General features: G+C 42.2%; 1 protein-coding gene across 8 annotated transcripts in view; it reads left to right on the forward strand.

Annotated features, from left to right (window-relative positions):
* LTBP1 (latent transforming growth factor beta binding protein 1) overlaps nucleotides 1-15146 on the forward strand; it is a 395639-nt gene that overhangs the window by 127700 nt on the left and 252793 nt on the right. For 7 of the 8 annotated variants that reach the window (XM_064572096.1, XM_064572092.1, XM_064572089.1 and 4 more), the window contains one exon: nucleotides 6802-6971. In XM_064572096.1, the coding sequence (XP_064428166.1) occupies nucleotides 6802-6971 (170 nt within the window). The remainder of the gene's footprint in view (nucleotides 1-6801; nucleotides 6972-15146) is intronic. The other variant, XM_064572090.1, reaches the window with a different exon arrangement.

A 15146-nucleotide genomic window follows, 5' to 3' on the forward strand; every position in this document is an offset into this window, starting at 1 on the left:
CATTTTAGTTTCACTGTGTGTGTTCTGGCAGACTCCGGCTCTCCCTTATCCTGTTACTGGCAGTCTGTGCTGTCTGTCTGTGCTGCCCTTTGATCTCGTCATCAGCAACCTTTTACTTCCTAATCCTTTCCTTGGTCTGGAAGATAATTCTGTATGAATGGGCTCACCACGAAAATTAGTCTCACTTCACATGTGTGGGATGCTGCCTCGTGACCTCTTAGCCGTATGGTTTTTTTTGGTCCTTCTCTCTGTGCTTATCAGCCTCGAGAACTCTGTTTCCTCCACCAAACCATAGCTGGTATCTCCTGTACTTGAGCACACCTCCTTTTCCTTGAGTAGCATGTACCCCTGCTTCTGAACAGCTTGCAACCCATGCAAGTCACCTGGGATCACTTGCATTTTGTCCGGAGAAACTGACCCTGGAAGTCTGGAGGTGACCTTTCGTGGCTTCCTCCTCTAGCTCTGTTTGCTTCCCCTTCTGGTTTCTCTTAGTCTTGATTATAAACCTGAGTATGCTACACAGAGGGGAAAGGTTTGGATCGTGTTAGACTGGCCTTCTGTGGGAAACATTTTATGGCCTGTTGGGGGTTTCCTTCTGTGAGGTCCAAAGCTCTTTCCTTAAGTGGAAAGGGGCTTGTGTTTTGCCAGATCCTCCCACCCGTTCCACAGGTCAAATAATGAATCTAGTAGAAATATGGAAAAGTTTAGTACATACGTGTGCCAAAAATTGCCACTATGAAGGCAGCAGTGTAAACAGTGTGTGACTAATCCTTTCTTTTAAGGAAAGAAGTTGTATGGGATTGTCTCCCCGCTGCTTATAACGATGCAGAGGTTTCCACGGATTCAGGTCTTCAGATGGCCAGCCCTACCCCTAAGCTCCGGCCTCTTTTTCCTTTTCTGTCTGGTCCATGTGTCACAGCACGCCACCTGTCAAATGTATGGCCCACTGCAGCCACACTCCTGTCACTACTCTGAATGGTGCCAGTGACCTCCCCAACCCAGGCGTGGCCTTTCCTCATTTCTTTCCCTGCTTTTTCTGCTGCAGTTGGCAGGTGGTCCTCTCTCCTTTCCTCCTAGGAACTTTCTTCCATTTATCATTTCTGGACCCACGTTATTCTTGTTTTTCTCCTAATTTTCCCCCCATTTTCTCTTTATGTCCCTACCCTTATGTGTGAATGTCCTCCAGACCATGTGGTTCTGTGTTCTTTTTTTCTGAAACATTTTTGCCTTTGAAGAAGTTGGCTCCTCTTTGAACATCACTTTTCCTCATCTTGGAGGCTTTCCCTAATTGCCCCTCGGAGACTTGCTCCATGTTCTGTCTCTATCATAATTACCATCCTCACAGACTGACCCTTTCTTCTGCCTGCCGTAACTCAGCATGCTTCTTTGCTGTTTCTTTTCTCCTTGGCCTTGAACAAAAATACCTGTCCAGTCAACCAGGCTCGAAACCTTCATAGTCACTTGAGTCCTTTTCTTTTTGTCCCCAGCTGTCCTGCATTTAATCCTCAAGTCCTATTCGTCCTTCTGGTAGTTAGCTCCACCCAGCCATTTCTTCATTTATTCCTTTTAAGTGTTGTCTGAACACTTCTTGCCCTAGGAGGTGAAGATTTAGCTTATTTACTTCACATCTTACTCCCCACCCTTTCTCTCAAAATCATTATTTCATTTTCATAGCTTGTGTACACCCCAATAGCACATTTATGTTTCTATTTCTTCTTCTGTCAATGTCATCTATCAAGGTCATGAATATTATCTGATGACCCTGCATTTTATAAGGTGAGGGCAGTGGCTCTCCCAGTCTTCTCTCCCCTTCTCCTCCTCTTCAAGAATCTTCCAGCCTTCTTTAGCTAATTCTGTACATTAATATCACCAAAGTTGGGAACCCGGTTGTTTCTGACAGTTACAGCATTTGTAATATTTTATCCATGGATGTACCACTCAATGCTTGGGTTTCTCTCTCTCTATCTGTCCTTTGCTCTCATGCATGCTTCTTGAAGGAGAGTGTTCCTAGCATCAGATTTGAATGTATTCTCCATTTTTCTTTCCAACAGTTGGATTTATGCCATATAGTCAAGTGTCTCCAAAATCACAATCATATTTTCCAATCCTGTGACTCCTTTTCTCCCTGGGATCATTCTCCCAGAGCTCCCTGTCTTCCTGATTTCCTGGCAAGCTTCTTTTTAGGGGAAAAATGGGAGACCAGCCTTTTGAGCTAGGGGAACCCAGAATCCAGAATGAGAAGGCCTCGCTCTGGGAGTAGGGAGCAGTAAGTTTTGTGGTTTATACAACCTACTTCCATTCTTTTAGAGAAGAGTACTCATTTTTTTCCCCCCTGAGAAGAGTAGAAGTCTGACATCTGGATGCTTTGTTTGCTAGAGTTAGGGAGGATAGCTGCCTCTCTATATAGATTTTTAGTTAAGACACCAGTGTTCAGCCCTACTTTTTATCACCCTTTGCTTTACTTGGTTTCAGGTCCAAACCTCCTCTGTGTTTCCCAGAGAATATCGTCTCCTTTGTGCCTGTGCTCTCACAGAGTGGTTCTTGACCAGTGCCCTTAAGCCTACTGGTTGCAACCCATTAGGGAGTCATGAAGTCATGAAATCAGTGTAGTGGCTCAAGACTGTCACTCAAAAAACAGATTAGAGGACAAAATCTCAAAGTGCCCTACACATGCTAAGGGTAAATATTGTTTCCTAACACTTGTTTTAGTTATATAAAAACACAGACCCATATGTACACGTGAATTGGATCTCAAGTAAAATGGACTTCTTGCTGCAGGTTGAACTAAAAGAAGTTAGGAGAATATTTTTCAGGCCATGGCTTCCTCCATGCTGCTACAACAGTCAACATTTCTCAGTCCACTTTGAATCTTACAGATTTGTTGAAGTATCTCTTGTGGGTTTATTAATGGGTATAACAGACCATATTTAGTACCCTGTGTGGCACAGGTATTGACTAATCTGAAGGGATCCTGGAACAGAGACCTAGAGATCCAGCTCTGCCAAGTGTTAACTCCTTATTTACAGGATTGAAGGGACGTATGTCTTGGGGGCGCCCAGTGGAGGGAGCAGGGAGGGGCACTAAAGGTCTTGGGATAGCGGCTCTTTATCAGAACAGAATATTGCCATATTTTAATGACAATTATTGTTGGGTAACAGCCAAATGTCAACTCTGGATTAAATCTTTTTTTATTCCTTAAAATTTTAAGGGCATCTTTGGAGGAAGGTGAGATATATAGGTACCTAAAAAAACAAAACAAAACATTTTGAACCAGAGGTCCTACAGTTTTCATTTTTAACTTAATTTTCCCAAATATTTTAGTTCTCTTTAAAAAAAGAAAACTGTAATGCTCTGACAAACCTGATGTTCACTAGTGATAGTTAAGCCTCCCTACCCATCCACCTCCAACCCCGGGAGGAGGGAAGAATGGAGAAAATCCCAATTGAAATGAAAGGAGAGAGATTATTCCTGAAATACTTGGGTAAAAGAGAAGAGTTAAAGAGGATATATATTTGTAAGGCTAGAGGGGAAAGTGGACGCCAACCATGAAGGGAGGAAGAGAGAAAAGGATGCGAATCATGTATTTGTGAAATGAATGATCGCACAGTTTCCTCCGTTTGCCCCACGTGATGCCACTATCCATGGCTTTGCTTCTTTCTCTGTGGGGCCGTCATGCAGAGTGGCTTCAGTCTATTCCTGTGTGTTGACACGCTTGCACTGGGGAAAAGGAAAGGTGATGGAGAAAGGGAAGCACAGTTCAGGTGTAGCTCCATATTTGCAATCTGTTTGTGACTTTGGCAAGTGCTTCTACTGCAGTAAGACATTAAGTACCATTACACTGGCATTTACTCACTGCTTATTTCCTTAAGTCCATGATAGCTGAGGGTTGTCGCTCAAGTTCGAGACCCGGTAATCCCGTCTTCCTTGTTTGTTCATTACTTTCCAGTTAGGTGTTGGGAAAAGGAGCCCATATGTAAGCTTTCAGCTCATTTCTTGGTGCCTCTCACTTCCTTGATTCAGAAGGGAAAGAAGGGAGGACCTCGACTAGAGGCAGATCTCCCCACCTCGTCCCCGAGTCCATCCTACCTGGCAACAGTCAGAGCTGGATGCTGTCCTCTTGTGAACAGGAATACTTCTGCCAGCAGGGGCCAGCAGCATAGTGACAGGATGACAGCATAGCTGGGAAGTGAGTTGCCCCGGAGATGAGAAGAAGGGCTTCCTGTTTTCATGACGCTGATGGAGTAGACTGGTGGTTCTTATCACTCACCACCAGATGTGTCCAGCTGGTACACTTTCTACTCGATCCCAACCAAACACACTTAACGTTCAAACCAACACTTACATCATCAAAACAAAAGTGTTTACAATGTTAAGCCTTACTTAGGCTTTTAGCAATTTAAGTCATTAGTCTAGTGATAGAGGGAGTACCCTTTCATGGAATTGTGTCTGGGAAAACTCAGGCCCAGGGTGGATTTTCCTAGGCTTTCCTGCAACTCCAAGCTTTAGAGTGGTGGATCGAGGTCCCTGACTTGCTAAGACGGAAGCACTCTTCATCCCACTCTCTCCCTTCATTCTCATGGACGCCTTGTCCTGCAGAATAGCTCATTCATCAGCTCTAGTTAGAGTCAGTCAGATAGACTGACTTTATTCAGGACTGTTCCTGCTTTTGATGAGACACTTTGTGGTCGTGTTTTTCGTGGCTTGACAACTGACCTTTCATACTCCCCTGTCACAGTGTCATTTCTTCCTCTCGTTTAGAGTCCCTTGTTAGGGACAATCTTTGGGGCTTTGGGGTACCTTATCAGTGTGATTATATCCCAGTCAACCATTTCCCAAGTTCATGTATCATAGTTTGGGAATATTTTGATTTGTTTAGATGGCTTTAATGTGCCACATTTGGTGAAATTCAAGGTTACCACTGGAGAGGTCGCCTTCCATAGGCTCAGTTTGCTGCTAAAATGCTCTGTCTCAGCAGTTTTGGTAGGAATTAAGCATTTTTTGGAATTAGTTGGTGTATCTTCTTTATGTTGTTTGATTATTTATTAGTCTTGCTTAGCTAATGATTTTAGTTCTGTTCCCCAGGGAATTATTAAATCTGGGCAAAGGCTTATTATTTTAAATTTTACATGCTGAATAATATTCCATTGTCTATATATTACCACATCTTCTTTATCCATTCATCTATCGATGGACACTTGGGCTGTTTCCATATCTTGGCTATTGTAGATAATGCTGCTGTAAACATAGGGGTGCATGTATCCCTTTGAATTCGTGTTTTTGTATTGTTTGGATAAAATACCCAGAACTAATATAACACTGTATGTTAAATATACTGGAATTAAAATAAAAAAATTATTTTTAAAAAGAGAAAAGTTTCCATTACATGTAACGAAAGAGAACTGTCATAGAAAATGGTTGGACCATGGGCGCCTGGGTGGCTCAGATGGTTAAGCGTCTGCCTTCGGCTCAGGTCATGATCCCAGGGTCCTGGGATCGAGTCCCGCATCGGGCTCCCTGATCCTTGGAGCCTGCTTCTCCCTCTGCTCTCCCCCCACCTCTCTCTCATGAATAATAAAAAAAAAATCTTTAAAAAAAAAAAAAAAGAAAATGGTTGGACCAGAGGGTGAATACACAGTAATTGTGTTCAGGAGTCCCCAGAGTTCTTGACTTGTGGTATTGAAGAAAGGAGATTGTGATTAGTTATTCTTACCATTGTTATTATTCTTAGGAACTAGTCATTATGAAACATTTAACCAGAGTAGTACGGTTTTAATTATTATGAGATACAACATAAAATATTTAAATGTTAACTAGAAAAAGTTGAATGTTTCTTCCTTATCATAATTATATTTCAAAAGATAATTTAAAAAATTCTTTTTTTCCAGTTTTTGTGTGTTCAGATTTTTTATGAGCATTTTTCCTTTGCCCTGTGTGACAGGTTCTGTGGTACGGATTAGGAAGGTGAGGCTGAGAGCTTGCCCATCTTCCCTTCTATCATTAGGAAGGTCCCACTGTTTACTCTTCAGGCTCTGACTGTCGAGAGTTAATTTTGCATAACTGATCAAGCGGGGGATTTCATGCATAGCCCCCTTTCTGTTTTTCCTTCTTCCTTTCCCCTCTTTGCATTTCCAATACTGCCTACTTATCAGTGTATTTAAAATGCACTTTTTAAATATATGTACCTGCTCGTGTATAGGTCATTGTCTTTCTTACATATAAATGTCCTGTGTTCTGCATACAGGCTGTGGTAACTTTGCTCTGAATCCTGTGATAGAATCCACCTGTGGTGGCCTATTTAGCCTATGCTTCTTGACTAGAGAGGCAGAGTCCCTTTTAAGGATTCTTCCTTCCTTTCCTTCCCTCCCTCCCTCCCTCTCTCTTTCTTTCTAGATTTATTTATTTATTTGAGAGAGAGAGACAGAGAGAGTGCATGAGCTAGAGGGAGAGGGAGACAGACTCTGCTGAGTGTGGAGCCCCATATAGGGATTAGTCTCACAACCCCCAGATCATTTTTAGTGTATGTGCTGCCGAAGCGAGCACTCACAACCCCCAGATCATGACCTGAGCCAAAACCAAGAGTCAGATGCTTAACCAACTGAGCCACCCAGGTGCCCTGTGTTAAGGTTTCTACCCCGTGTAAGCGGTTAGTTCCTTGTATTATAAATGGTCAGCTATAGTATTTGAAGGAAAAATTGAGCTTGTGTGAAATCTCTTTCCTTTCTGAGTTTAATTTCTTATTTTTCCCATCTTAGCTTTAAAAATCCATAATTAATTTCCCTATCCTGGCTTTGTTCTTCCCAGAGTGACACCCCTTTCCTCACAGAATGTGATGATTCATCACGGCCAGACCCAGGAATATGTGCTCAAGCCCAAGTACTTTGCAGCGCAGAAGGTGATTTCGGGAGAGCAGTCCACTGAAGGTTCGTTCCCTTCGAGATACGGGCAGGGTCAAGTCACGGCACCTTTTCAGTGTGAGTATAGTTTGGTCAATGATTTTTCTAAGTTACAGTATCATAGTTTGGAAATACTTTGGTTTAGATGGCTTTAATATGTCACAGGGGATAAAACTTAAGAGTCATTAAAAAAAAAAAACAACAACAACCCAAACACAACAAACCCACCCTCGTTCCCCAAACAACCAGACAGCGGCCCATTTTCTTTATTTTGAGAAAGGCAATTTCCTTGGATGTTGGCAGAGAATCTGCAGTGACCTGCCTGTATTTCTGTTTCTGCAAGATGACTCCATTTCTGAGACATACTTGTTCTCCTTTTAGATACAGTTGTATGCCCGACCTGTTTACATTGACAAAATATTTTCTTTAGTAAGCTAGCCAGGATTCATGCCCTGTGAAATGTCTGAAATGCCCTGCATTACTCTCTGAGGTTCACCTCCAGCGGGTGTTTTTATGACATGAGGTCCACTTTATAGTCTATGGAGCAGATGGTGTGGCAGGTTTTCGTCTGAATTTGTAAAAAGCGATTGTATCCGAGGCCAGCTTGGTTACTATCTCACTATGTGGGAAGCTCAAGGACAAGCCCTGGCTCAAAGGGTGGGGAATGTGATGATTTGTGGTTTAGGTATTACAGAGTGTCTGTTTGCAGCATCTGGAGGAAACGTTCTGGAGCGAGGCGCAGACCATTCAGAGCCGAGAGCTAGACGCACGCCCTCCTTCCAGCAGCTTCCTGCTCCGTCTCACACTGACTGCCTGGGCCACAAGAAATAGAGGAGAATGCCAGTTGTTCCATTGAAAAGGAGTGTCTTTCACCACCAAAAACAGTGCAAAGAGCTGAGACAGAGTTTTTACAACTGTTGGGCCCTTCAGAAGTCTGTATCTGTGTGGGTTTCATTCTCTGGGCCCATCCCCACCTCCCTGCGTTGGTCACCATTCTAGAGTGATTGACTCTTCCCTTAGAATTGGTGACTTAACAAAAAGAGTATTTCGTGTAAGGTTTGCCCCTTGCATTTTTCATCTTTTGAGAAAATTCTGCTCAGTGACCTGAGGCTGGATTCCCCAGAGCAATAGTGCGGTGAGGTTCATAGGGCCCATGAGGACGCAAGCTCTGGGGATTTTCAAGAGGGAAGAATGGAGAAATCCCATAGATTATCTCCTTGTCTTTTTGGTGAGATACTTTCAAGTTATTTGCATAACAATAGAGGTGTCCATCTTGTTTTTAAAGACCCTTTGGTGTAAGTGCTTCATAACCTGTTCTTTGTGAATATCCCTGAGTATATAGTATTTTTCTAATCTTAATTTAAGAAATAACCCGAAGAGGTATACTTATTATTTCTTTGGGTTTTTATATAGATCAGGGATTTCGTAGAATCTTTCCAGAATTAGAATGTGATGGGAGGAAAGTTTTTGGAAGCTTTTGATCTTACTGGTAAGGGAGAGAATTTTGAACTCTATGGAAGTGTCAGGAAAAGGTGGTCTGAGAATCAGTGGTTGAGACTAGAGACGGGACTGGTTTGGGTTTGTCGATGATTCGTTATTAGAATGACTGGTCCCACGATGTGTGTGTATTTTTAACTCTCAGACCTTTGTTGAAGTGTCTTCTAGAAGATGAAATTATATTTTAGAAAAACAGGAAGAGAAGTTTATCTGTATTGTCCATAAATTTCCCAACCTTTCTGTTTAAATGTAGTTTTTCCATAGCTGGGAGCTAGTAAAATAATTCAGACTAACACATAATCACAGTGATGGGGTTCTCTGCTCAAAGTCCCCAGGAGTTAGTGGCTGTTCAAAAAAAAAAAAAAAAAAAGGCCCAGGAACTAACTGAAATAGGCATATAGAAAGGCCGGGAAAGGCAATGTGGCTATTTTTTGCTGAGCCCGGAACTCTGTTGAGAGCTGGAAGGCTAATGGGAAAGTTTTAAAAAGAGGTAATTTGGCAGGACCATGAGAATATGGAAATAGCAAAATTGAGTAAGAACAACAATAGAAAGATTAAAACTAGAAAGGAAGAACGAGTAATACTAAGAACCTAAAAGTAATGTCTCCCCACATCAGCTTCACATTAGGTGAAAGGAGCCCCCAAGGACACCTTACATTTAACAGAAAGGAAGAGAACGTTAGTAAGGAAGTGTGAGGAAAAGCAGGAACTTTTAGTGTCTTTCATTTCATCTTTATAGAAGAGATCAAACGTAAACAGGTGAACCTCTCGTTTTGCTGAAGACTTTTAAGGTCCAATTTTAGGAGTAGCTAATTCTGACTCATGAGAAAAACAGAAGCTATTACCAGCAGGTAGGGATAATATATCTTGGAAAGAGACTTAGCGACCAGCGTCATAACAGTCCACTGCCGTTACTTTTGGGAAGCTTTGGCGACTAGAGAAAACACTGAGGTTGGCAAAAGACAAGTGTTGTTTTCCCTGTTGAATTGGGATAAAAAAGGTGGTCTACTGTAATGAATGTAGGTTTATTTTATTTATTTATTTATTTATTAAAGATTTTATTTATTTGACAGAGAGAGAGAGAGCACAAGTAGGCAGAACAGCAGGGAGAGGGAGAGGAAGAAGCAGGCTCTCCACCGAGCAGGGAGCCTGATGTGGGGCTCGATCCCAGGACCCTGGGATCATGACCTGAGCCGAAGGCAGCCGCTTAACGACTGAGCCACCCAGGCGCCCAATGAATGTAGTTTTAATAGTATCATGCAAACAGCATCCATGGTGCTTACTTAGAGCTCTAAGCATCATGTAAATTAGTCACCTTATAATAGGGGAGCCAGAGCCCTACAAGCTTAGTGAATAAGGATTTGCTGTTGACGTCCGGTAGGTCAAGAGAGAAATGGTCAGAAGAAGCAGGAAAAGGATGACCGTGGTGGGCGCAGGGTATGATGGGTTCAGTAAAGCAAAGTGTGTTAATATGGTATGTCTAGCACTCTTTAGATAAAGCAAAATAGATAGGGAGAAACAAACTATCACGTTGCTAGGGAGGTGTTCTCTGCTGCGAAGAATGAACATTTTATTAGGATTTCCCAGAGTTTTGATGACCTGACGCGTCATCCCTTACCACTGTGCACATACTGCTTTTCCTGTCTTGGTTCTATGCTTTACCATCCTTCTGAGTCACTTCCCAGGTTGCTTGACATCCTGTGTTGGGTGTTTGCTGCTTACTGGCTGTCTCTAGCATAGTGGTGCTATGCTTTATTCATTGGTCTTAAGAGAATTTAATTTGCACGACTATCAGCTACAGCAGGGGTCTGTAAACTTTCTCTTAAAGGATCTGATAGTAAATACTGCAGGCTTGGAATTGTGAGGATGTTACATATAGGTTCTTACATAACTGTTGAAAATGTGACAATTTAAAAATGTGAAAATCATTCTTAGCTGGCAGGTTGTAAAAAAAAAAAAAAAATGGAGTGGCTGGCTAGATTAGTCTCATGGGTGGTCAAGTTAGCCAGGTGCTGATCTAATGCCTTAGTCTCTCAGTATATGAAAAACATCTAGAGTTTAGACCTGTAGGTACCTAGATCATAGCCATTGAATTAAAAGCTGTCCAAGAGGCCCTGCCTATAACCAGCTGTCTTTCATTGTCACTGTCCCTGGCAACCTTCCCTCCTCACCATCATGTTCAGATAAATCTCCACTAGTTTGAAGGCAGCCAGAGAAATACAAACTACTAGAAGACCACTCTAGTCTGATATGTCTAGTTTCCTTTACTGTTAGAGTGACAAGCCACACAGCAATTGGGAGAATAATGGATGTTACTCCCGGTTGTTTAAGGAAAGACTTTTAATATTGACAGAAATAACATTTTTATTGGATGAACCAGTAACTGCCATCTGGCTAGACTGAATCACATTAAGCTATCACCTGAAGTCCTCCAAAAGTTAAACATAGTTGTTATATGACCCAGCGTTTCCACTTCTAGGTATATATCCAAGAGAATTGAAAACATATGTTCATACAAAAACTTGCATACAAATGTTCATAGCAGCATTATTCATAACAGCCAAAAAGTGAGAACAACCAAAGTGTCTCTCCTCTGATGAATACATAAACAAAATATGGTGTATCTTACAAGGGGGGTTGTTCAGCCATAAAGAAGGAATGGAATACTGATACATGCCACAGTGTGAACGAACCTTGAAACCATGTGGAGTGAAGGAATCCAGACACGAAAGGATTCAGATCACATATAATTCCGTTATATGAAATGTCCAGAATAGGCAAATCCATACAGACAGAAAGTAGATCAGTGATTGCTAGGGGTTGAGGAGAAGGGGGAATGGGGAGTGATTGTTTATGAATAAGGAGTTTCTTTTGGGTTGATAAGTATTGTGGAATTAGATAGTCATGGTGGTTGTATGACCTGTGAACCTGTGAATATATTAAGGGCCCTGTTATTTTAAAAAAAATTAAAGTACTTACAATTTTTTTTTTTTTTTTTTTTGCGCCACATAGGTAGTTACAAAAGACTTAGCATGACCTCCAGGAATGGAGCTCCTTGGGCTCTAAGTATGGTATGGGCTGAGGGGTCTGCTTTATCCAGTATCTTCCTTGGTAACTTCTAGGAAAAAATTGAGTATGTAAACCAAATTCTATTGTGTTTATTTTAGTATTTATAACTTGTGCTGGCAACTCCAGGTGTCTGCGTTGCCCTCACCGACAATTACTGATTGATGGGAGCCCCACTGGGGCCAAGCTCCAGAGGAAGAAAAGTTAAAGTGACTTGATAACATTTGAAAAATCATCTTATAAAAAACATTCGAGACTATTTAGTATAACATACGCTCAGGAACAAACCCAAATAATTCATGCAAAAAGAGATTCGTTTGGCATAACTCGCTAGAAAAAGACCTTGAAGGTAATTAATGAGTATCCACACCAGGCTATCTGCTGTTGTAGTAAAAACACCGTGGGATGCTCGATGATGTTAAAAGCAGAGAATATTTCTATTATAATCTGTGGTGGAAGGACGTTTTTATCTTCAGGGCTATAAGTACTGGAGAGCTTCCTCAGAAAAGTAGTAGACTTACTTAAAAAGGAGATCTTTAGGATGAGCAGAAATATTCATGTAATTGAAATGGTTTGCAGGTTATGCAAAGAGTCCTAAGAGCTAAAAGACTGGGCAATCTCTGACTTAAATATACAGCTGCTTAGTCTCTTTTTCTATTATATTTTAATATTTGGAAATATTTAGCAATTAAAACTTTTCTAAATCAGATTTTCCATTGCCAATTCCAGTTGTTTTCCTGTCAAGATGGACTTAGCTTTTAAACAGGTTATTTTTGTTTTAAAGTCATCTAAAATTTTAGTTTAATTTCACTTAAATTTTCTTTAATTTCATTTAAATTTTAATTTTAATTTCAGTTTTTCATTTAAATTTTAAATTTCAGGAAAGACACATGTCCTCTTTTACATGCTACCTTTTTAAAGTTTTAAAAGCAGATACAAGTCAGACTCTTAAAAGAATTGCCAGTTTTCCCTCTGATGTGCTGAAATATGGGGGAGGGATGGATTGCTGGCCTTTCAGACACACGGTCCTGTTAAATTACAAAAGTTTGGACAAGCTCACTACTTTCAGTGTTAAGCAAAGCCTTGCTGCTTGACTAAGCAGCCACCGTGGTGCAGGAAGAAGGTACACAGCCCCCCACTGGGCCCCTCCGGACAGAAGAAAATATAATCCTGCTTGCACTGGGACCACCTTAGCCCTGGATCCTGTGGTCTCTGTTGACTTCTTTCAGTCCTTGCAACAGAGCAGGCAGCTCAGCAACTGCCCAGCAGCAGTCAGTCACAGGCTACCTGGAATTCCTGGCCCCCCCATTTAAAGATAGAGCAGGCAGCCAGGTGTCAGGCCTGAGAGGGGGAGGCAAAGATGCCATTGTTCTCACACCAGCAGCCTTGCTACCTGAGTCCCCGCATTCCAGTTCTGGCCTGACTGTAGCCCACAGTCCCAGGCAGTGAGGAGCACAGACCCTTTGGCACAAGACCTCCTCTTTGTACTTCTGGTGACACTGTGGTTGAATGTGCTAGCATGAGCCTCCAGGCGTTGTTCCCAGTGACATCAAGAAGCATAACAAGGCATGGAAGCATCTCAGGGTTTGATGGTTATGTCTCCCCCTTGAAAAAGTAAGTTCCTATGTTTGGAGTGAGGATTGTGTATGGTTGCAGACTGGTACAGTGAAGAGATTACCCGTAAAACCATGCACTTCCTGGTTTTTCTCACTGTGGGAACGCAGTGCTTCTGCAAAGACTCAGAGCTGACAAGGTTTTTTCTTTAGCAAAACAAATCCGAAGGTTAGGAGGCAGGCAGTGTTTGGCTGGGACTGTTCTGCTTATCCCGGCCACTTCAAGGAGGTAGACAAGAACACTACTAAAAGGCTCTGGATGCCCAGTGCCAGTCTGAGTCATCACAGAGAGAGAGTCTGCGGTATAGCTCAGAGCACCCACCATGGGATAGAAAGTGATGTGAGGGAGAAAGACCAAATTCATCCTCCATCTGTTGGCCCTTCACAAAAGAGGAGAGAAACCCTGGACCGGCTATTGGATAAAGACAAGTGTAGATGCAATCAGTAGAGATGAGGGAATCAGAGCCAGATTGCTCTGCATGGGATGAATTGTGATCAGGAGATCTTCAGGGGAGGAGCAGTTTGAAAATGCAGGTAAAGAAGAATCTGGTCCCGAGAACCACCCATGCCTCATTTTAGGATATGAGTGTGAAGGGAGAAAAGAAAGAGCAGAGGGAGAAATTGCTTGTGCTGGCAACTCCAGGTGTCTGCGTTGCCCTCACCGACAATTACTGATTGATGGGAGCCCCACTGGGGCCAAGCTCTGCCTGTGGACTGAGTGTGCACTTCAGGGGAAGAAGAATTCCGTAGGCACACGTTCTGCAGCCTTGACAGCCTTCCCTGTGTGGAGACCACCTTTGGCTGGGTCAGGTGCAAATGAATATCTTTGGGATTGGCCCCACAACAAACCAGTGGGTACGAAGTGGAAGTGGGACCAGCCAGGAGCTAGATCTTCCAAGAAGCTGATGAAAACTAACGAAGAAACAGTTTAGCATTTAAAATACTAGGTGGGAAAAAAGACTGCTTTAAAGAAGGAATTATGGTAAAGCTCCATGCTTTTTGCCTTATGAAATCAAATTCCTGATTGGTCTGTTCAGTCACCTACACCACTCTGTGTGGGAATAAGGAACCTTGAGCCAGTTTCCAGCTGTATGTCAGTGTGGTTGTTAGCACTATAGATGGCTAAAAGAATATCACCTATTCTTCAGTAATTTCTGGCAAAGTCCTTGTTGGCTTAAATGCCTACTAGATGGCAAAGCCGCAGCATTCCTTGGTACAAACTGATGCTCGAGAAAGCATTCCAGTGAATGTGGGTGAAGGACCAGGGTTTTGCTGAGCCAATGCCCTCAAGAATCTATATTCCATTGAAGAGCAGGGTATTACCCGCTGTAGAGAGGGTTATATGTGCAGTCTTACCATGGCCACTGTGCCTCAGTTGGGGGTGGTGAGCGCAGGTGGTATGTTTTATCCAGGAGTTGTCTGATCACATCCCAGTCCAGGAAGGTAGGCGAACATGAACGTTCTCTTTGCCTCTTGATTGCTTACACACAGTGGAAGATCACTGGGAAATGGCAGACATAGACTGATTATAAACACTTCCAGGAAGCTTATCCAGCAATATTAAAAACAACAGTGGAGGAAAACCTAGAGTGAAGGGTTATGTAATCTAAATTCTCCAGTGGGCAGCCTTTCATGCCAGAGAAGGAGGTTTCAATCCCAAGGGTCCCAGATTTCATAATAAATACAGTAATCCAAGGATATTTCTGGGTGTTGAGACCAAGTTCAAGATACTGAGAAATAGATCCTGTAGGGTTTCAGAATATTCTGTGATCACACTGTGATAATGGTGGGGGAAAATACCACGAATGGATTTACAGGTTGTCTGGAAAGAACAAAACAGCGTTTTGGGAGGAGAAAAATCTGTGTTTGAAGAGGTGCTCCTACTCAGACTTTGGATTTCTCTGCCAGAAATGGAGGGCTTTACTTTGATTTTATTTCTGAAAATAGTTTCTAGGAAATAATCATTGTTAAAGTTGAATTGTTGGTTTTGATTCAACAGAAATGAGATTGTACAAAAATATTGCTAAGGAGATATTCCAAAGGGCATTGAAATAGAATTGGTATTTACTCAGGTTAG

Source organism: Mirounga angustirostris, unplaced genomic scaffold (genome assembly GCF_029215605.1).
Source record: "Mirounga angustirostris isolate CCGP_5_RB_7025 unplaced genomic scaffold, mMirAng1.0.hap1 SCAF_10, whole genome shotgun sequence".
NCBI lineage: Eukaryota > Metazoa > Chordata > Mammalia > Carnivora > Phocidae > Mirounga > Mirounga angustirostris.